The 23,524-nt window shown below is 43.9% G+C and overlaps 1 protein-coding gene across 3 annotated transcripts in view; it reads right to left on the bottom strand.

Moving 5' to 3' along the window:
* tcf7 (transcription factor 7) overlaps positions 1-23,524 on the bottom strand; it is a 57,715-nt gene that overhangs the window by 18,270 nt on the left and 15,921 nt on the right. For all 3 annotated transcript variants that reach the window (XM_030100634.1, XM_030100632.1, XM_030100633.1), the window contains exon 4: positions 4,796-4,922. In XM_030100634.1, coding sequence (XP_029956494.1) covers positions 4,796-4,922 — 127 coding nt within the window. The remainder of the gene's footprint in view (positions 1-4,795; positions 4,923-23,524) is intronic.

The following is a 23,524-nucleotide window of genomic DNA, read 5'->3' as shown; positions in this document are numbered from 1 at the left end:
AGGACTATGGAGCAGTTTTCTTGTTGCTTTTAGAAACACTCCATCATTTTTTGAGGCCTCATCCAGGAAACGGGCAAGAATAAATCTTTGGTTGTTCTATAAATACAACTTTTTTGGATACAATTGCACATAAAAAGTCAGAAAGAGTGTCTCAAATTTTAGCCTTTAAGAAAAGAAAAACATTCCTTTTTGTAGGACTAATGTGGAAAACTAGATAAACTTTATCTTACAAGGTAGGTTTTTTTTCTGCGTCTCTTCACTGTCCGTCACATTCACACACACCGATGATGGCAGCTGCTATTCAACCCCCGCTGGGGGCGATGGGGGGTTCCAAACCTTGGGATTGGAAGACTACCTGCTCGCCCCAAAGTCAGCTATTTGCCACCGTTTCATTTGAAAAAAAATATAGTTTTGATTGTTTCTATCTGCTCGAACCTAATGTGTGACATAATTACAAGCCAGAGAACAAAGTTTATCATTTTGTTGTGTTCCAAATAGTAGTCTAGCTACTTGTGGACACATTAAAAAACAGGAGTTAAAAAAAAAAAAGAAAAAGAAAAAGAAAAACAACCACTTTGGTTACCATGGAAACAGCGATCCTCGCTTGTGTGTCATTGTCACAGAAAGTCCCTGATTTCATGTCTCCTGCAGCATTGAGGTGAGGAGGTGACGTAAAGCGGGGCTTAGATGTCACGCAGTCTGCACCTCCACTGCCAAGTACCCAGACTGCACTGCAGCTAAATATGGACCTGGGATTATTCAAATCTCAATGTCACCAAAATGTCGACAGATACTTTACATTTTTTTTCTCACGAGGCTGGATTCTTGTGCTGCTGCTTCTTCCAGGTACACTGAGGTTCCAGACTGACAGCAGCATTTCAAACAAATGTGTTTCAATGATGGGAAAATCTAAGGGAAAATCAGAGGTGTTGAAACATTACTCAGAAGGAGTATATTGCACAACGTGACTGTGGCAGATGATGGAAACAACACAGGAAGCATGCAGAGCAGAGGGCTCAACGTAAAGCACAGGCGGCGGAACAAGTGTCAAACGAAACTTTCACTGTTCGTACACAAAGCACCAGACGAGTTTGGAGATATCGACTTGTGCTCATGGGCACGCTCGACTGGCTGGCAGACGTGACGGCATGAGAAGCGGGAGGAACGAGACGAAACAATCACACGCCGCTGCTACCGCCACCGCAGCAGTTCAGGAGAAAGAGAGACAGTCAAACCAATCGAACTGGCAGGAATAAAACGAGGGTAAATCCTGCACAGTCACCAATGTGTTACTCTTCACCTGCAGCAGGACTGAAATGATTCTGCCTTCAACAGGCTTCCTTCCTTGTGTTCATAGACTCACGATGAATCATCTTCTGGGGATCAAAACCTCACTGAGGACAAAAAAATGAGCTAAATTCAGCCAAGTGAATATGAGAAACCTGGTGGAATTGCGTTAAAATATACTCACTAGGTCATCCAAGGTTTTTTAAGCCTCTTTGTTCTCCTGAGGTGACGTGCACGTGTTTTTATAAGGAATTTCTTTCAGAATGTTTAGACAGAATAATTTTTAAAAGCTGAAAGTGAACCGATTCTCCATCCTGAGACACCAGAGTGAAATATTATGCGAGCAAAATAAACAGGTTTACATCATGTGGACTGACAACACTTGAGGATTACTGTCAAGTTCCTGCCTTGTTTGACTTGATGATCCGTTTTGTTTATTTCCACTGGATGAACAGAAACCAAACAAGATGCGAGTGAAAAGTTGTCTCAAGTAGAACGGCGGCCTCTCTTTCAAAACTGGGCAGAAATGCTGTCGTCCCATCTCACTGGAAATGGTTTATTTTAGCCTACAGGTTGCAGAGTGATTCAAATTCAGCATCAACGGTGCAGAAGATGCTGAGCATGTGCAGAGCATGTTCTGTCTGTTACCTGAAATCCTAATGTGGGTCAAAAGCACTCTGGTTTAACTTGTCAAAACATGACGAGGGGTCATGAACCAAAAAATGTGCTGAAGAAAACGTAGGAAAGTCTTCCTCCATTTCTACGAAAAACAAAACATGCAGCCTTGACTTTGAGGTCATATATTTGCAGGTGTCTTCTTACAGGCAGCCTGCGGTCAGGGAATAATCGTGCAAGCCAGAGGAATGTCTCAGATTAGGCCTTTCATAGCTAATTCTCTGCGTTTCTGTCGATGGCTGTGATCAGATATTGATCCACACTGAGATCAGAGATGCAGCAGATACAAGTTTAGATTTCGTGCCGAAAATAAAATGACATCAGTGGTGAAGTAAGTCATCCCTGTGACCGAGCTGATGAATGACAGGGATCAGCTCAGGGGTGTGTGTGTGTGCGTGTGTGTGTGTGTGTGTGTGTATTCTGGCGTGTGCTTCGTGATGTTCCCGGAGTGAAAACGTCATCACACACACACTCAGGTGAGCTGTTCTGAGAAAGGGCGCATGCGGCCAGGTGTTGGCAGTGTGTTTGTGTGTGTCGGCGTGCGCGAGCCAGAAGCAGGTGTCTCGGTCTGTCATTAAGGGCTGAGTCACTGTGTTCGCGTCGTCCGTGGACACACACATTCACACACACACACACACACACACACACGCACGCAGTCTAGACCAGACAAGGAGCGTGTGTTTGTCGGAAGACGGGGATTTCCAGACGGAGCAGGCAGGAGATTGCCTGAGGTCACACTCTGTCTAATACCTAATCAGGGCTGATAAAAGACTTTTGTTCATCCCGTCCCGGCTTTTTTTCTTCACTCTGCTCTCCTGCTCTAAAGTAATCCAGAGAGTGTTCACCTTATCGACACCGCAAGGCATCAAAATCAGTTAACGAAGAAATAGATAATAAACAGCAGCAGGAGACCAATGAATGAATGACGCAACTCGACTTCCCATTTTGCGCCTCAAGCTCGGTGTTTTGCTGACGCTGTAAAAGTTGCAGTGTAACAGAGATAATGAGGAAGTGATTTATTACTAATTGTGTTCGGCTGCACATTTTTAAGCCCCAAGTGAAGACTTATCGTCTTTGTCATGTAGGCGGTTAACAAAAGCTGCGGCACAACAACACAACAAGTGTTGTGTTTCATTTCGCTGTAAATCCACTCTCATGTGATCACTTTCCATTTCTCTTGTTCTCACTGTGTCTTCATTTTCATCTATTTCCCAACAAAGGTTAAGCTATGGAGGACGATTTGCAGGCTTGAATCTACTGCAAAACCAACGACGGATATGTTTTCATTTGGTCGAATGATTAAAAGAGAGAAAGAGAGAGTGAGAGAGAGAGACAGAGAGAGAGAGAGAGAAAAAAAACTCATCAAAAGTAAATCTAACCAAAACGGTAACTGGTCAGCCAAGTGTCACAACTACCTCAACTTATTTCCGCATTAGAAACTTCTTATTTCAAGTTCCAAAACAATTTTTCTTTCTATTAAAATGAAAGTGTTTCATATAAAGCTCCGGAGGGGCTGACTCACTTCTCGCGCATCTAAAAAAAATGGTCTGATTGAAAACTTCAATCTCAACAGTTGGGACTTAAAGGGAAATTTGTGTCGACACAAATTTGGTTTTCTACAAATCAGGATGTTCCTCTTTACTTAGAGGTCCAAGAAATTATGTCATCCTAGAAATACATTGATGAAGCATACAGCTTTAAAGAGCAATTTGTCTATTATAACGTGAACTCATGAAGCCAAAAAGTAAAAAAAAAAAAAAAAAACCCAGAAAGACTCTGAATACAGTGGCTGAACGATGGCAAGCTGGCACGTATCCGAGCACAGCCACTCCTCATACACGTCCGCTTTGTCTTCAAAGGACCTTAAAAGTGGTTATAAAACCCTGATGAATCAGCCTCTGGGGATCATGACTGCATTAAGCAAATTCAACACTGAAACGGTCAGTAGTAGAGATGTCTTACCCCAGAAATCTAAAACAGACCGAGTCGACTCCGCCACCCTGCGGGCCCTGCCTCCAGCGGGGCAGAGAGCCTTATAGTGTTTAAATGTCAGGGTGTGTTTGTTTGTGACTTCCAAACAGAGCGCACTGTGTGTTTGTATGTGCAGTGCTTGTTAAGGAGAACCTCGTGTGCGCTGCTGCGATGGTTTGTGCGATTGTCACCCTAATTGTTTCCATCTTTATGCGTGTGCGTGTGTGCATGTGTGTGCGTGTGTGTGCGTGTGTGTGCGTGTGTGTGCGTGTGCGTATGTGGCTGGCGGTCCCTTCAGAAGAGCAGGCCACTTCAGAGCAGCTGTGGGACCGCCACAGGCTGACGGAGACTACGCTGCCACTTCACACACAGTGTACGTGCCTCTGTGTGTGTGTGTGTGTGGATGAAATGAGAAATCTACAAACATGATGTGAATATATGAAAAGAGGCAAGAGGTTGAATACATCACGTTTGTCATCGTGCGATCCGTGTGCGAGTGTCTGTTTCTGCCGTGTGATGTGTGATGAATGACGCGTCGACAGCTCCACCAGATCACAGTGTGTGTGCGCGAACCGCGATTTCAGCAACAATTCAGCAGCTGTCTGGACTTTGTCTGCGGCCACTCCCGTGTGTGCGTGTGCGTGTGTCTGTGTGTGTGTGTGTGTGTGTGTGTGTGTGTGTGTGTGTTACCCCCACTCTTCAAAAATAAAGAGCAATGACAAGCATGTGTTTTCTTCTGGACCTGTGTGCATGCCTGCGATAGCACAGAGGGCAGAAACTCCTGTCGTAAGTGTGCATGCGTGGAAGAGAGAGAGAGAGAGAGAGAGAGAGAGAGGGAGGGAGGGAGAGGGAGCATTCCCACCTGTTTTCTGGCTCATGTCTGTGGGCAGGTGAGGAGGACTGGGGCTGAAGTGGTCGTTGCTGTAGGGCAGGAGGGACGTCAGCGGGTGCATCCCGTGAGACTGCTGCACCACCGACACTTTGTTAGACTGCAGACAGAAAACAGCACGAGGATTAATTTTGCAGACATTTGAAAAATAACCATTTAACCACAGTTAAACCATAGTAACCACTACGATGGCCACGTGTTGCTGTCGAGCTTTTTACTGCCTACAAACAATAGAATAACAACGAGGAGCCAATTGATCAAGAGTTGAAATCTGAGGATCAGATGTTAAAAAAATGTTGTACTTCAACTGATTAAATTGTAAATAAACTATTCTAAACTGATCACAAATCATTCCATCATTATATCTACTAACAGTATTTGGCAACCGTATCTCCAGATTGAGGATCGGCCAATCAGCTGAAGGCTGCTGATCAAAGAGCTCCACCATCATGCACATTTTCCTCTCATTTACTGGCTTCCAAAAGAAATTAGAAGATACATCCAGCTCAACGAAATGAAAAGAAAAAAAAAAATCCTTTTTTGGGGTTGGTTTAATTTGCATAATTGCATAATCAAAAAAAAAAAAAAAAGATTACACAGATATAAAACAAGTAATGCAGTGGTGTTGATTTTCATTTCTATTTATGTTTGCATATACCTACACTTGCTCCGATAAAAATTCACCAAACACACACATAAGACTGAAAGAAAGCTGCATGTTTTGAACGTGGCTTGGAACAAAACAGATGGGCCGTACTTTACTAGCATTGGTCATCGCAGGCGCAGAGAGAGGAGGAGGAGGAGGAGGAGGAGGAGGAGGAGGAGAGGGACCATTTGATCGATAAGCCTTTGATGATCAAGTGAGGCTGCGTGCGAGCTTATTTGCTTTCATGTTTCTGTTTACAAATGGCTTTCAATAACTTACGTGAAATCCAGTTATTGCTAATGCTCACAGCATGCTGGATGACATACGATATGTCACGGCGGTTTGCAGAGTTGGAGGCGGCTCAGCAGGCAGCCTTGAACACAGATCTGCACGCCGCACAATTGAACCGGGCCTCTGTGAGTTTGTGTGTGTGTGTGTGTGTGTGTGTGTGTGTGTGTGTGTGTGTGTGTGTGTGTGTGTGTGTGTGTGCATGCACGCGTCGACCGGCCACTGTAATTGTTTCAGTGCGAGCATGAATGCGCTCCTTCCTGCACGAGTGTGACGGAGCGGCCTGTGAGCGCGTGAGCGTTTTGGTGGACGGATCTGAGCAAACGAGCGTTACATCTCTAAAGCTTCTTCATGCAGACTTTCACGCGCACAAACGTGCTTCCAAAAAGTTTTCGAAGCAGTTTTATTCTCTACGCCGCGATGGGCCGGTGAGCGGGTGCACACGCACGAGCATATGTGTGTGTGTGTGTGTGTGTGTGTGTGAAGTGTGGAGCATCAGCACTACAGAGAGGCAGATCTGCAGCTACTTGCTGGGCCTCCTGCTGAGTTACAAAGTGAATACCTTATCACTTAAAGGCAGAGCTGGCCCACGCTACCCTCCGCATTAACGCGCGCACGCGCGCACATTTTCAACAGCTGCTTTCCCATCAATCAGCATCTCAAACTCGCGCGCGTGCGGAGAAACGGGCGCCTCATGTGTATGCTACACGGCTAGCCGCGGAGCTGGGATCAAACTGCTGGGCCGCTTTGAATGTTGAGATACATGAAAACAAAACGCAGTGCGTCCGTGGCGAGGCGCCGCGGGGCGGGGGGGGCGCGAGGAGGAGGCAGGTAATGTGAGAGCAAAGTGGTGGAAAGAAGTCAGGAGTCAGAGATGGAGGAAAATGCTCAAAGATGTGGACGGAGCGGCCCGTTCATCACGTCACAGGATGAAGCAGTGAAATAATAAAGGGTGCAGACACAGGCTGGACGACCAGGAATTGTTTCGCTCATCAAAACAGAGGAGTCTGAACAGGTGTTGCTAATTTTGTTGAGGTGTTTGCATCAGCACAGCCGATTGCCGTCTTTACCCATGATGGATGGAAGACAGCAGCTGTCAGGACTTCCACTTTTACCACCTGAGTGGTTGTATCTAGCAAGAAAGGCCGCATTGACGTTTTGTGAAGATTCAAAAAAAAAAAAAAAGCATCGTATTTATTAATGTTCTGCAAGTGGAAATACAGAAATTCAAAGGTGAAAAAGGTTTGTCTGCATTTCTCTACGAACTTTCACAGTATTTACTCGATCTGCTTTATAATCAAAACAAACAAAAACCTAGTTTTTAACATTCAGCAGTGTTATCGTAGAGGCCAATTTACAGAAATTAGAGACTAGATGTTGAACGGTGCTTAAAAAGGTGGAACCTGGTGATTAGGCATGACATGCCAAGCAGGGACACTCAGCAAGTGCAGATTTTTAACTTCTGTCTGTGCAGTCAGAAAAGTGTTTTCTACTGATCAAGTAAAATGCAATGTTCTCGGATGAAAAATAGAAATTGCATTTTTATCTGTAAATGACCTCTGTCTCCTTTTTCAACAGAATCAGATATTTCTGAGATAAGACTATACCTGCTTTAAAGGCCAGTTAACTCCTTCCTGCACAGCTCTGTCCAGGGAAAAGTAAAAGGTTGCTTTTTTTTTTTTTTTTTTTTGCGGTAGCACTGACATTCAGCAGGGAAAATCCCACATGGTGCACTTTGCATCAGCAGTGCGCTGCCTGAGAATGTGTGTGTCTAAATGTTACATGGCATTAAAATGTCTGCCCTGAACGTGGGGCAAGGCTGGCAGTGAACGCAGCAGTGGATAAATATTTGAATGCATGTTCGTAAAAAAATGAAAAAAAAGAAGATGAATGGCACGCTGAAAGGGGAAGAGAACGAGCTTGCAGAAGAATTAGTATTCAGCAAGGCACTCACAATCCAGCAACTGTGAAGTTCTGCATGGGAATCAAACTAACGCACACGGAGTCCGCACATATGGGTGCAAACACACACACACACACACACATCTGTGCCAGGCTGCTTGGAGCCTTCAGATGTAGCTGCGGCTCCGTTTCACGTGCTGAGGTTGATTTAGCCGTTCTGCTGTAACATTATAGCCGCAAAATCGTCCATTTATGTTTCCCCTCTTCCTCGGGGTAATTAGCCAGCCTTGAAGTGGCTTTTGCTGTGCCTTCCTTTTTTTACACACACTCAGGGAGGCTGACTGAGAGCACTCATTTAACCCATAATTATCAACCCCTCTGTGTTTAACAAAAAAAAAAAAAAGTCCCCCTCACCCCCCAGCACACATATACACAACTTGCAGATAATTAATCATTGCAGAAACAGGCGAGTGTGTACATGCATGTGAGAAAAAAGCTGAACGGATAACATCAGATAACACTTCTCTGAATGGGAAACCTATAGCTATGTATCAAAAAAAAAAAAAAGGGAGGAATGACGACATATGTTCAGGTGCACACACACACTCACACTCACACACACAGATGAAGGGAAAAAGTCCCGCACCCTTTAATTTACAGAAGCTACCCACCCTTGGGGGCCGACATGAATCGCAGGGGCAAGAAATTTATGGCGCAAATCAATAGTAAATACAGGGGGGGGGTAAAAACTGTGAACAAGTCAACCTTGAGTTTTTTTTCTTTAAGCTGTAAATGACATGGATGAAGACGCGTCTGCCCGTTCGGAACTGCGGTTTTGACCCCGGGCCAGGAAGTGTGAATCAGGTGAAGTTTTTCTTTTCTTCTTCTTCCAGGCACGAAAAAATCTGTCATTCAAAAACAAACCGTGTGAACCACACCCGCTCCCTTCAGCGTCTGGCTCGTTGGCTGCACCTGAAAGTGGGCGGAGCATCAAGACCTGACATAAAAACAAAGCTGAGTGTGTTTTTATTAACCTCCTGCACTGAAATCCTGCATTCAGGAGACGGCGGTAAAGACCTCACTGCAACAACAGGTGATTTCACCTCGGTTGCACTGCTCCGAGGGAGCGTTGTTACCCACTGCATCCAATCTCATTAAAAATACATGTTTAAAAAGAAAACCCCCCGATGCTCGGGCCCAGCAGGGGGGGGACCATGTAAACCCTGTAGCCTGCTGGGCTCTCGGTGCACCAGGGGAATACGCTGCATGGTTGTTATTTCGAGGACCGGTTTTCGCCGTGCATCATCGCGCTTCGCTTACGTCAGTGCTGCTCCCAACCCATTCTGACCTATTTCACAAAACGACGTTCGGGTTTGAGCAGGCGGGCCGTTCGGACCAAGCTGGAGAAGCCCGGTGTCAAACAGCAGCGGCCGCCGGGCCGACGACAGAGCTTCTGTTTGTAGATTACATCAAAGATTTAATTACATCAAAGAGGCGATTACTTTAAAAATTACAATTAGACATCAACACCTTCTAAAGTGCGTCAGGAAATCGAGACTGGCCTTCAGAGTCTCTGTAGTCTCATTTCACTTGAAAGGCCTTTGATTCATCAGCATATTGTTGCGGCCTTTTATCTTCACAGAAATCTGTGGCTGAATACAAGAGTTAATGGGATCTCAGATATCACTAGTTTGTAATGACGGCCCTCCGCCTTACCCTCGTGCACGCACACGCACGTGCGCGTGCACGCATGTATGCATTTCATGCACACAGTGCGTGCAGAGGAGCAGTTTGCACGCGAGCACACACCTTCACACTGATAAAACACCTCTAATGTATTCTTTAGTTTTCAGATGACACACTTAGTAGATCCGTCTCTTTTTGTATTTGAAGCGGAAATTAAAGCGTCCCCTCTCCTGCCCCTCTTCCTGAGAGCTTTTGAGGCTAATGTCTTTAATCTCGCATTTCACGAAGATGGCACATTAAAAACACTCAGTCACAGTTTGGCTCACAATGGCGCTCGCCCTGCCTGGCGCACAAATGAAGAAATACATTTTTAAAAGAGCGAATGGTCGCTTCAGGAAGAGATTCTCATGAATTTGGCTTTTACAAACCTTCTGGCAAAGACAAAAACTAACAATGCATTTAACCTTTCTTTCACTGAACAGTGAGAAGGCAAAATAAAGCCAGTATTTGAATAACTTGTAAAAAAAAAAAAAAAAAAAAGAATTTTCTTTAGAAGATTATTGCTGCAAAATGCGTCAAGTTCACCTTATTCGTCTTTCATCCTCTTGGATGAATCGACCAATCAAAAAGTGCAATCCAACGCGGGCAAAATGTGATAAACATCGACTTTAAACCTAAAAACATGATTGTATATAATCACAATTACTTGAATCACACGCTAAAATGCGCCCACTCCTCCTATTTTAACGGCTCCTGTGAGAGAACTAAGTTTTGTTTCTGTACAATTACAAATTCGCCCGTATCCAGATGTTCCAGCTTCAGCACTCGGACAAGGAGTGAACTGTAGAAGGTGCTTGGTGGGGGGAAAAAAAAAAACAAACAAGATCACCTATGATTATTTCACTGCAGGTTGATTTTCTTTTTCTAAGTAGTACAAGGAAAATGTCAAAGCAGTTGAGGGTGTTTTTTTTTTTTTTTTCCCTACTCCACTTTCTCTGTGTATTTTACAAGGCTAACAATTTGCTCTCCAAAAAACACACCCTGCGAGTGGTCAGAGGACACGGTCAGCTTCTTGAGAAACCATGAATGCATGCAGATGGGTGCTGGGTTGATGGGTGAGGAATTAATCAAATGAACCATTTTCTCTGTAAAAAGGAGGCTAAAGGAAAAATATGACGATTGATGTAACTTGGTTTCATGCTGCCAATATGTGGCTTTGATCACGGAAATAAAAATCTGTTAAGCTTCACGAACAAAGATTCATGAAATACGGATTTTTCATGACATGTTGCTCTTTTCAATAGTTTATTGTCAACTTTTGAGCGTTTGTTTAAAGCTTCCTGAGAGGAGATTTGGAGACTTAAACCTGCAGTCCCAATATTGCATTCAAGTAAAAACATTTTGCAAGAGATGAAATTCAGCCGAGGTTATGTTTTTCTGGAAAATTATGTACCGATGATGATGCCTAAATTGAACACATGTGTAAAAAGCTCGCTGCCAGCGAGCGTTTTAGCAAGACCAACCAAAAATCTGATGCGAACTCTGGTGGATTGGATGCGTTTTGCCCCGTAGGTTTCAGTCTTTTCTGTTCCAATACCGCCATATCAACCCGCTTCGGCCCTCGTGACCTCCCACAACCCGCTCCCCGTCCGGGCGCTGAGTAGGTCCCCCAATCTGGAAGTCATTGCCTTCTCCAGAGTCAGGAGCCGAAAATGAGAGCCTCTTAGTTGGAGGTTTGGGCAACTTCAAAGCCTGGGCGACCATAACAACGCAGCTATGTTTAAAAAAAGGAGCAAACACCCCCTTCAACACGCCCACCCACTCCCCCAATTACACACACACACACACACACACACACACACACACGCTGAAATGCTCATATATATGCCTGAATGCATGTATGCAGGGACACGCCCGGTGTACATGCACACACACACACACGCACGCACACACGCGCGCCACGGTCCACTGCTGCCACACACCACTGGAACATCTGCGCTCTGGCCATGATGAACTGGTACGTGTTGCACCCGTCAGTCAGAAACGCTTTGTGTGTTTCACCGTGCGTGCTGCGCCCATGGTTCAGGTTTTTCTCTGCGGATTTCTTGAACTGAGTTGAAAACGATGAATATGGCATGAAAACAAATGAATGAATGAATGAATGAACTATTTTTCAGCTTGTTTATTCCAGGAAAAAAGAAGATGCTCCTTATTCAAAACAAACCTCATCTCCCCATCTCCAAGCAGTAGCAGCTCGACTGAGTTCCTCCTTGACGGCTGAACTCTTCACTCCGTCGTGATTAGCGTCAACACTGACAAGTTCGCATTTGCCTGCTTCAAACGGCATAAATAATAATTCAAAGGGTTAATTTCACGTTACGTCTTTCATCACAGCGACCGGCGAGAACTGCCGGTTGTCAAGTGGCAGTGTGTAAGATTTCACACGTTTCTTTTCGAGTACTTTCTGGGAGATCTCCGTCGAAATGGTTCCATCACTCTCACACAGGTATGTCTTTGTAGTGGAGGAGGTAATCGCGGTGACAGAAGTTGCAGGTTTGAGCAGATTTGCTTATTTGCGATCAGATTGAGCCAATGTTTGTAGCAGTAAAACTAACACAGGGACTCAACAGGAAGTGAAACAACCACACACAGGGCATAAATCCTCCAGCTGAGTTCATTCAAACAATAGATACTACAAATCTGAGCGCCTGCAGCAATATTTCTTTCAGCGAACGCTCACCATGGTGAAAAAAAAAAAAAAAAAAAAAAAGGTCTCTGTGTTTGCATTTATTCTCAGACAAGCCTGCAAGGACTGTTTCTAGTGCAAAATGTCAAACTCTGACAACTGTGCTGATCTGACCTGGTTTATCTGGTGGCAGTGGTTCGGGAAGAAATTTTTGACTTATCATCCAGACAGAGAAAAACAATGAAGTGACCTTTCGGTGAATCTCCTTCCACCTACTCAACAGTGTGAGGGAAAGGAAACGGCAGCCTGAGAACTTCTGTAAAGATCCCCGGTGCAACCGTGATCGCGATCCCGTCCTCGGGTTACGCGGCCCGTCCCCCGCTGAGACGTCTGCCGCTCACTCATTGTGAAACCTTTCCTCTCTGGCTGCACGGCACGGCTTTCACTCACCGGCTCAGACCGAATATCAGACTGCATATGGGCCCGAATGGGAAATGCCGCCGCACATTAAAAAAAAAAAAAAAACCCTGCAGTGACGCGCTTCCTGTGTGCCACTCTCCCTTTATCACACAGATATACCACCCGTCCCCATAACAAAACACAAACACGGCTCATACCGAAAGTGAGAGTTTAGTTTTCATCACAAATCTATTCATTTATGTGAAAAGAAAGAAAAGAAATGTTTGGAAAACTGACTTCCAGGATGTGATGGGCCATTTCAGACATTCATGACTGGATGATTTGATTTATTTTGAATATAGAGGTGAAGCGGTGAGTGCTGGGCATCGGCGAATCATATTTGTGACTTGATGGTCTGTACTTCAGCAGTCTGAGTCTCCACTATAAAGTACCTGCAGGGCAATATTTCACTGCTTTCTGGTAGTTTAGGATTTTCTGGACATTTTCTGAAGTTATGGTTATGAATGTGTGTGTTTCTTTAAACAGTGAAGATGCTTAAATCGATTCTCTTGTGTTATTTTTGACGTACTGATTATTGTGTGTGCATGTGGGGTGATCCGGTTGTTGATGAGGCCGTTGCAGACGAGCGTCAGCCGACTGTTGAGTCAAGTTTCGGGGAGGCAGACGGCTCAATCAGCTTACATGCTTTTTGCCCTCTGGGTCACCAGTTCACTTCTCGTGCACGGTGCTTTCTGTCTGATCTGCTCTCTTTGATGTTCATATCAAAATAATCTCATCCCTGGGAGTTTGTGTTATGGAAGCATTGAGGGCCATGCAAAGGAAATAACTGGGGGGCAGACGAGCTGAATGGCCTCAACGTCCCCCCAAACACAAATATTTTCTGGATATTTTTTATTTGCATGCACAAATACGCTCTATGGCGCTCTAATAAATATGAAAGGACATCTGCTTTTTGAAAAGTGAGATATTTTTGCACAAATTTACATTCCATTTGTACGATTTGCATCACTTTTCAAAGTGGGGGGAAAAAACATGATTATGAAACCAACTGGAGTTTTGCTCCCATATTTTCAATACTTTCCATGCTGCGTCGCTCCTTACAAGAAACAATAACAGTTTGTGGTTAAAACGGGAACATCAAATAAAGGAAGTTCCAACTTCTGGCAGGTCAAAAGTTAACTGATTTCTGTGCTTCTTTCGAGGATGATTGAAAGTTACTGTTGTCTTTATTCGGCATGTTGACTCTTGCTGGTCATCAGCATTGAGAAAGCTGAGCCACTGTCCAGTGGCTCATCGGCGCTCACCGAGGTACCATGAACAGTTTCACCATCAAAAGACTCAAATCACCGTTTTAATTTGATTTTCCTGCTTCGGTGACACGACTGAAGCTTCTCTTCAATCTTAGAAAGACTTAGCTCCAAAAACGGCTCAGAGTATCTCAAAATGTTGAAAATTAATCAATTTTACAATAACATGCAGAGTAAGAAAAAAAAGAATCATTACAGTTAAGCCAGTGAATAATCAAAACAGTCTATATCTTAAAGATCAAGTTCAACATTGATATTGTTGATTTCTTTTAGCGAAAAGTTTATGAGAAATTTATTTATTTTGAAATATCCCAAGATCTCACAGAAAAAAAGTCCAAGATTTAAAAACCTGAAGTCAACATTTCTACTTCCCACAGTATTTTTGAAAGATATAATACATTGTTCCAATCCAATAATATTGATAAGGATGTTATGCTAGCTTTTAATGGATCAATTCACAAAACATATGATTGTAAGAAACACATTGCTATTTATTTATAGTTCTGGTAAACTGAGTATTTTTTCAGCTTTGCTTGACACAAGAACATAAAATGTGCTGTTTATTTGACTGACCCGAGGAAGCAGCTTCGAAGTGAAAGAGGAAGAAAAGTTGTGGAGCTCAAACACACACAAATGCACACACACACACACACACACACACACACAGACGCATGTGCTGTTTGGAGGAGGCGACTCGCAAACAGATGACATCGGGGAGAAGCAGAGCGCCCCGGGGCTGCTGTCCAATCGGTGCGCTTCTTTCATCGTCTCTCTGAAAGATCAAGCAGGCCGACCGAGGACCACTTAAAGAAGCGCCTTTCACCAGAGATCATGGCACTTCTGAGGACTGGTTATTAATCAGCGCTGGTGACCAGTGTCCGCTCTGACGGCTGATCCCAAAACACTTTAAAGGTCTCTCATCAGAGAGACCTGAATCCCAAGTCTTCATGCATGAGGAGGCTCCACGACCCCGCAGCGGAGACCTTTGAGTTCAACATTTTTCAAAAACGAAGGAGATACTCTGAAGACTGGACCTGACTTTTATTTTCTCTTATGTCTCTACAACTGGCTTCTTGAGTTCTGCAAAGGTCTTCCTGATTTCTCCAAACAAGTACTTAAAACAGGCCGATATTCGGTTTAAGTAATTCAAGAACCAATCAAGGCCATCATGTGGTTTATTGATACATTTTAAAATGAAATTGTTTATCTTAAAGTTCTAAAAATGCTAAAAATTGAATGTTCAGTGTGTTTTCCTTAAGTTTTAACTGTCAATAAAATCTTAAGTCAAATCGAAGGGACTAGAATGAGAGATGGATTTTTTTTTTGTCTCATTCCTCGTGATTAATTGGTATTTTGCCCCCAAAATTAGATGTGATCAGCAGAAGCTGAGGAGCCAAAGAGGGACTTATCGAAGATATATGTGCTTGCACAAGACAGAGTAGATATAGGAGAGAATGGAGGGATGAGTAAACGGACTGGAGTGTAGAAGGAGGTGCAGACGTTGCTGCCGCCCCCCCCCTCCTTCCTTTCATGTCCTAATTTATTCTGTCTGATTAATTCCTCTTGGCCCAGCGGCTGGAGGGATTCCTCTGGATGTGCGCTGGGCTCCGCCTCCCAGCAAACTTCCCCGGCGCTCCTCCCTCCCTCTTTGCGACTGTACTACCTCTCTTGCTCGCTCGGGCCCACCTGCTGGGCTGGTCCCACTCCTCGCACGCCGCGCGGCAGCAAGGAAACAGAGGGGGCATGCGGTAACCGTGGCAACAGTACGACTGTGTGTGTGTGTGTGAACTGAGAAAAAGTCCTGACACCACAGATCTGCCTCGGGTCTGTTTCTCCGTTTAATTGCCTTATATGGATGAAAAGTCAAACTATTAAAGCAATGGTTACTCATTAAAGGGGATGCTTACTGTTACAATAACAGCTGTGAGTGTCAGTTTTATTTCAAAGTCAATGAAATAACGCTGTCTTCCCGAGGGCAATGAAAGTTTGTGACTGGTGGTTCCCCAATTTTGTCAGTCCAAAGATAAGAGTTTTGGGAGCTGTTGTCCCTGAACCATTGCTGTTTCGAGGTACTACGCTTTCACTGAACGCTTTAAAGCTCATCGATCAGTGTTAATATTTCTTTTCGTACCGACAGAGATGGAGAATGAGGATGTTATATTTCTCTGCACTACAGTGTAAAACATACTAATGTTGCTCCGACAGCTTAAAGACCTCAAGGGAACCGTATGTAACTTCTCAGGGTCAAAATTTGGCATGTCTACCTGATGAATATGAGTTTAATTTACCTATAAATGCACTTTCATACAATTTTTAATGTTTTTTAGGAAAAGTAAAGGGAAAAGTTCATGTGTAGATCATGACTGTCTGCCATAAAATACAGTAATATAATAAAATTCAGTGTATTGATATAATACATTGGCATTTACATCAGTGAAAGAAACTAAAGTACATGCAGTACATGACTAAACATAAACAGTAGCTTTGTAGTGCCAAGGGGATCAATGGAAACACTTGGATGACGAGCTGTTGTAGTCTTAAAGACACTGTAGTTATTTCCCAAAAAGAACACACAAAGCAGCAGACCTGAACGCAACACATTCGGCCGATACTCATATCTCATTGTTAAACGACACATTCTGCCTTGAAAAGTGAAGCATAAACCATAAAACTCGCCGGACATGTGACCTCCCCTAATAGGCTGTGCTGCAACTGAAAAAAGAAAAAAAACTGTCAGAGAGTGTTAGACAGAATTTACTCGACCAAAAGAAACAGGCTTCATGGTTGGATTTTAAAAAAAGAATTTTACAAGGGCCTCACTTCACTGCTTCAGTGACTGCGCACGCTCACATTCTTTTTTTTGAATGGCCTGAACAAATAAATTGAATGTTACAAGACTCCTTTCACCAAAGCAGAGCGGCTCCTGCCAAAGAAAATCAGATGGATGTGAAAACTACACGTGGGAGATTCATCCAAACACCTGGAAAAACAGCTCTGGTATTGCACTAAACTGTCATTTATCGTTATAAGATGTTGTTACCACAAATGGTTTGGCTCGGTCTCAGGGGGGATATGTTGCTTTTCTGTGTGATGGATAAGTCCCTGCAGTCGGTTACTGTTACACAGCTGCAGAAGACACAAGAAATGTGAAGCAAATGAAAAAAGTATGGGATAAATAAGGATGAAAAAGGTGGATTATATTCTAAAACTGTCCTACTGGATCCATTATGTTATCCTGCGTGCCTAAATGTGCCTCAATTGCAAAGATAACATCAGGGAACCTCTTTTTTTTAATGAGAAAACATGAGGTTTCAATGTGTTTCACCCTCAAAGTAGCTTTTTCTCGTGCTCACAAAAGTGATCACGTAATATCCTCCCCATTGTACAGCCCTGGCCTTTCCCAATTGTGTTTTCCATCAAAACAAAGCAACAACGCCATAAACATCATGCTAATCTCTCAGCTGAATGCCGGGATATTCTCTGTGTATCAAGTCCAAGTCATGATGGTAAAACATATTTCTGTTTCCCCCCCCTCCTCCGACCTTCTCTGTGTGATGCTGCGAGACGCACTTCATGTGTTTGGCAAACATCCTCGCCGTAGTTTGACTGGCTTGAATTATAGATATGAGATGCAAGCCACCCACTGTTTGTTTGTTTGTTCAAGACTGTGAGTAAGCAGAGGGAAGGCGAAGGGGAAGAGAGGGATGAAACAGGACAGCGGATGGAGAGAATGAATAAGAAACAGCGCGGCGGTAAGAGCTGAGAAAAAAAAAAAAAACAGGATCTACGAACATATTTAATTTTTTAAAAAGGAGCAATGTAAGGCAGCGCACAGTGCGATTCCCCGCTATAGTAGCCGCTACCGCAGCCATAACGGTTTGTTACCGTGTGCCTTACATCACTGACCGCCCGCCGCCGCGCTGGATCTGAGGGGGATCCCTCCTCCGGCCGTCCAGATCGCCTTACACATGGCTCGGGGCTCTGATGTGGCTGCAGATCGAGAGAGCGCACGAACCACACGGCCTGGCTCAGCGCAGGCCCCGTCCTGTGGTCTCCGCGCTATTAAAGAATATCCCTGAACGTCTTTTACATTCTCTAACGACATATCACCCCCCGACATGCTGCTCTCATTTAGACGGGTTTCTTTTATTGGGGCAAACTATAGTGCTCGTGAGCAGATGCACTAAATGGATCCCCGACTTTATTTTTCACTGTTGGACAAAAATATCCTGGTGAGTTCTGGCAAGAGAAGGGAGGAACTGAGGAGAACTCCGAACAGAACAACTGTCTTTTTTATTGTTGCACCATTGGCCAAGTCAAGAGGCAACCAGACTGGGGAAAAGCTCAAAGCAGAAATAATCCAACAGATAATACCTACACTCCAGAGTCTGGTTTTTATTTTCACTTAAAATAAAATAACCATCATTGGGGAAACGGCACCACTAATTGCCTGAGGAAATATTGGAACTAACAAATGAACACCTGCCATGAAGAAGAGGTTACTGGAGTAGAAAGTGGAAAACTGCGTTGGCCGGTCTTCAGTGGAACAACAAGATGGATTATTTGCAAATCAGACTAATGAATTAATTACGTTTAGCTTGGACTGTGGAGGGGTTCTCCAGAGAGACTGCTATGTTTATTTATAGTCTGGTGCAGTTTACATCGCTTCTGATTATTTAAATGGTGTCCCTCCATTTCTTCGTAAATCTTCTCTATTCACTTGATCCAACCCTGGGTCACAGGAGGTCAAAGTCAGCTTGTCGGTGGAGGGAAATCCATTTTGGGGCTAACACAAAAACTCCAACAGGAAACAAAAACTCAATACAGAAAGGCCTCCAACCTCTAACTAAGCGAGGCACCTTTTTGTTACAAGCAAAAACACTCATCAGTATGACTTGCTGGGAAAGTTTGAATTCACAAACACTCAAGTGTATCGTAGAAAGACAATTCTGGTTCTCAATAATCAAATCAACTCCACGAAAACCACCAATACTGCTACAGTTAATTTAAACTAATGTTTTTCCACCTGACACACCGAAGCCAGTCAGTTTGAATCTACTCCGCATTACATACACTCAGTAGAATCTGCGGTAAATATACTTTTTGTCTACGTATCACTGTAGGAGGGGTAGTGTTGTGCAGCAGATTCATGCTTAACACCTTTCAACGGATCAAAAAAAGAACCTGAAATATAGACAAACAAGATAATGAAAGCACGGATGTCACCGAGTAGAACCAAAAACAGCAAAAGCAACACTGAGGCGAGCAAGGTGTCTTCAGAAAAAGCAGGGGATTCAAACATTAATGTGCAGATTCTGCTGAATGCATGTGTAAAAAGAGGAATAAGCAGACAAGATGTATTACTTAATAAATATGTAGACAAACAGACTGCTGCTAATGGATGAATAAAAGTAAATAGCTGATCACAGAAGGGGCATCGACACACACCCACCCCATTACAACATTGTCGTCAGCTCCCACCTTTCATCCATCTCCCTTCTACACATCAATTAAATCTCTTTCCACCGGCCAGATCTTGTACTATATTAGCACCCTACCTTCCCTCGCTGCCTCTGTGTGAGTTTCTCTTTAATCTTCAGGAGATGTTACCATTGATGGGCCTATTGATTTGATGTTGCGCCAGCTGCTTTTATCTCCAGGAACTCAAAGAGGGGCTGCAGAGAGGAGACTCACTCCCCACCAGGGCTAACCAAGCGGAGTCTGCTTCGCGATACAACCTACTCCGAGGTGGTCGCTGCCCGTTTCGATAGGCGGGTGGACTCCACTCGTCGTGGACATCGTTCACATTTAGTTTACCGCGGCAATGCTTTCCTGCTTATGTGTGGATCAACATCCGCACCTTGGGACAGATATTAATGAAAGCAGTCAGAGTAAAGCTCCTGAGATGTCCTGAATCTGAAAGTACACGCTGTCATGTGTGCCTCGTTTTCCACCCAGCGATGTCTCAAAACCAGACTGACATCATTCACCCAGCTCCAATGTGGTATTACACACCAGATTTAGCAGTTTGAAGTTGGTGCAACAGCTCCAGAATCTAATCAAAGCCACTAGACCACTGTTAGCCCACATCCAAGTTATCTCAGGATCTTCCTCGGGACGTCGCTTTAAACATGCCGATACAAATTATTCCCTGATGTCAAGTGGTCACTTTAAGTAACTTGCAAACAATTCTGATCGCTTGAATTTAATTATTTCTCTCAACTTGGGACAAGAAAAAAACAAGGGCATGGAGAAATGTCTACATAATGCTCCTCTGCAGGAGTCCATGTGTGTGTGTTGGGAGGCTGAAGCGAGGGCGCTACCATGCCGCTGACCGCATGTGGAGCCGATCCAAAACCCTGCCGGAGCCAGCAATGGTGTGTTTGACCGCAGAGCCCACGGGGCCTGTGCATGCAGCAGCATCACAGAGGCCGCCTGTCACTACTCGCCATCTCCCGGGCACTGAGTCCTCGCCGCTGTGCCGTGCATGTGTGCAAAGTGCCGCCGTGTTTTATGCGTTTGGAACATATGTTGTGTATCCATTTATTACCTTCTTTTATAAGAAAAGTCAGCATGCGTGTGTGTGTGTTTGTGCGTCTGAGTGCATGTTTGTCCTCGTGCTTGTGTGCGAGAGGGTCCTGGAGCGAGCACGGCAGGCATGGTTTTACATGAGCGGCTGCCAAGCTGCCCCATTGGTCAACAGGGCTCGGGTTGATATTTTGCTATCGATCATCTGTACAAATAACATGGTGGCTTACCCGCAGCGTGCAATTATCACCCCAAAATAAAGTAAGTGGCTCGACTTGAGGACCTCGTCTCTTTAAATAAGCTTCAGGCATGATGCTTTTTCCTGCACTGTTTACTTCTGCTTGTGTAACTCATTTAGGAGTTCAATCTTTGTGCCTCAATTTCCAAATATCGCTCCATGTTTCCCCGCGGAAAGTAAATTTGTGGATGATCGTCGGCGTCAGACACACTACTGCGATTGTTCTCCTCAGGAGTTTGAGAGATTTCTTTAGAATCTTCACAGCAGCAGTGACGGAGCATTACAGCCTATTACAGCACTACAGCACCTATTATAGCACCTCTGATCTGATGCTTTTCAACTGTGTAACAAAAGCTACACTTGGTGTTGCTGTTTCACCTTCACTTGCTCAAGTCACATGAACTGTATTATTGCGCATTTGAGCCTGTTTTGTCCTCCAGCAGGCCCATTCTGAACCATAGCTGTGGTGTTTTCAATGTCTTCAAGAATTTCAGTGAACAATAATGCAGTTTATTTGTTGCACAACATTGCGGAGAATTCCAAGTACCTAAAAAGAGTTGACAGTGGGTTTGGATGATTAAAGACTAATTTATAGTGAATTCATCTGGAATTGTCTGGACATGACAGCAGTGGCATTTAGTTTTAAGACATATAAGGTCATCTAAAGGGCTGACTTGAATTGTTTTCACAAATTTTTGACCCAACATCTGACATTTCTAATTAGGCACCTGTCTCATCATCTTGGAAGGTAAATCAATCAAACTCTAATTTTATAGCATCTCCCTTTAGTTTAATGATGCCGATGATAGAAAGTGTTTGTGGCTGCTTGAAGCTTCAGAATTCACCACAAACACGAAGAACACTGATATTTGAAACATTTAATATAAACTGACACAGTACTAAAACTCATTTAACCAGCTTTTTTTGAGCTGCTGAAGTCAGTTTTTTTCTGAAATTTTTAGACTAAAGCAAATATGAACAAAATGTCAAGATTCAAGAATATTTTTTTTATCCTGTACAAAAATTAATGCAAACTGCTTGTTAAGTTGAGAAACATTCAGCATGTTACAGTACTTGCAATACCTCGCCTTCTACTCTTATTTTTGTGCCCTCATTCCTTTTGTCCATCTCTCCATCAGTGATTCATCCATCCCATCTATGAAAACCTCTGATGTTTATATTTGCGGTCTGCTGAATTGTTTATCCATGATTTGTAACGTAAATACGTGTCTGTGTGTGAGAGCATCACTCCCTCTCGATGCCTCCTCAACGCACAAACGCAAGCACACACACATACACACACATACACACACATATGGCATATTCAGGGAACAACCAGCAGCTGCCTGGCCGGGCTCCGTTACTCCTACTAAGCCATAATTGTTCCCGGGCCTCTCCTCTCTTAGCGCTGGTCTGCCTGAGCCAAGCGGCTAACCATCAGCAGCCCTCATGGCTCGCTGAGCCTCCAGCCTCCAACCGCCCCTTGATGGAGTCGACCGTCTCCACAAAACATACAGCACAGAGCCCTGCAGTTTGTTTTTTTTTTTGTTTTTTTTTCTTGCCTGATTTATTCATTTATGGACCGCAGGACGTGATGGCGGAGCGGCTCTGCTCGGTTGACCAGGGCAAAGGTTCAGATCGCCAACTTTATAAAGACACCGCCAATATACAAATTAGTTGTGGCTTCGATTTCAATTGTTTGTGTTCAGAGACGACTTTCTAAAGCCAGCGATTGTTCACCAGAGTCCCTAAAACCAGGACCCCACCCTCAGTTTGTTAATTCTGAATGCCAAAGATAACCTATAAACTTGGATTTGCTGAATTTGGGAGTTCAGGTAGTTATAGCAGGAAAAAATAAAAAATAAAAAATGAGCAAAAGAGGTTTCATTTCCTGATGTGAGAGACCTGCTGTGGCTGAGAGGTTGAAAACAGCTACACTTAATGTGAACTCATCTAATGACATACTTCTGTCCTCCTTGAAGCCATCAGCAGTGCTATCAAGCTGATTTGGTCCAAATGTGCAGCTAATTAGTGAGCCGCTGTTTTTATTAGATGCCAACGAGATTATTTCAAGTGCAGGAAGCGAGAGCTTCAGACTCCTGTCAATAACTAATAGCAAGCAGACGCGTCGGCACATTTACATTAAAAAAAATGTCTCCGTCCCGTCTCTGTATCTCCCTTATGGTCATGACGTCTACATCCATGTGTATTTATCCATTTCTCAGTCTTAAAGTCTTTTCCTATCTTTCTCATTCACTCCCTGTTTCATCTCGTGCCAAAAGAAACATGGTGGGAACCAAGAAAACCACGCAGCGCGGCTGAGGCCAAACCAGAGATCGCTGCTCCCATCTTGGACTCCTTCCCCCCACCCCTGCCGCCTCCCCTCTCCTCCTCCCTCCAGCTACTGCGTGCGATGCTGCTGTGAAGCACGAGCGGGCTTTCAACCAATTAAAATGATCAAAATCCAGGCTTTTTTTTTTTTTTTTTCCGTGACTGGCTCGTGACGAGGCACCTTGTCCCGAGCCAGCGTGTTTCGGGATAATTACACGTCGTGCTGTTGTGCGTTTTTAATTTGGAGTACCTCTGCTTTGCTTTAATGCCGGTATGTTTGTTCGCTCCTCGTTTTAACACCTGGGAAATGTAACCTTTCCACTTGATGACAGGTCGCGAACACGGGTCTTTTGGGACGTCTCCAGTTTCCTCTTTCTTTGTAGTCTGATTAATAATTGTTTATAATAAAAAAAAAAAAAAAAGTGTGTCCTGTTAGAGATGACTTCAGTTTAATGTTATCTCTGAGGTTAAAAAAGCTTCTGAAGTATTTTTCATGAGATGTCTGTTGTAACGTGATTTTCCGTCGCAGGTTCGGATGCATCTGCAGGCGTAATTTTCTCCCGCTTTTAAAAGTGGCAAGAGGAAAAAAGAAAATGCAAGTGAACCTTTAAATTTTTCCACCAACAAGACCAGAGCAGCACAGAGGGAGGAGCGATCTGTGTGTGTGTGT

This window comes from Salarias fasciatus, chromosome 10, assembly GCF_902148845.1.
Source record: "Salarias fasciatus chromosome 10, fSalaFa1.1, whole genome shotgun sequence".
In the NCBI taxonomy this organism is placed as follows: Eukaryota; Metazoa; Chordata; class Actinopteri; order Blenniiformes; family Blenniidae; genus Salarias; species Salarias fasciatus.
The sequence above is the reverse complement of the archived record's forward strand: the minus strand, read 5'-3'. Positions and strand labels throughout refer to the sequence as shown.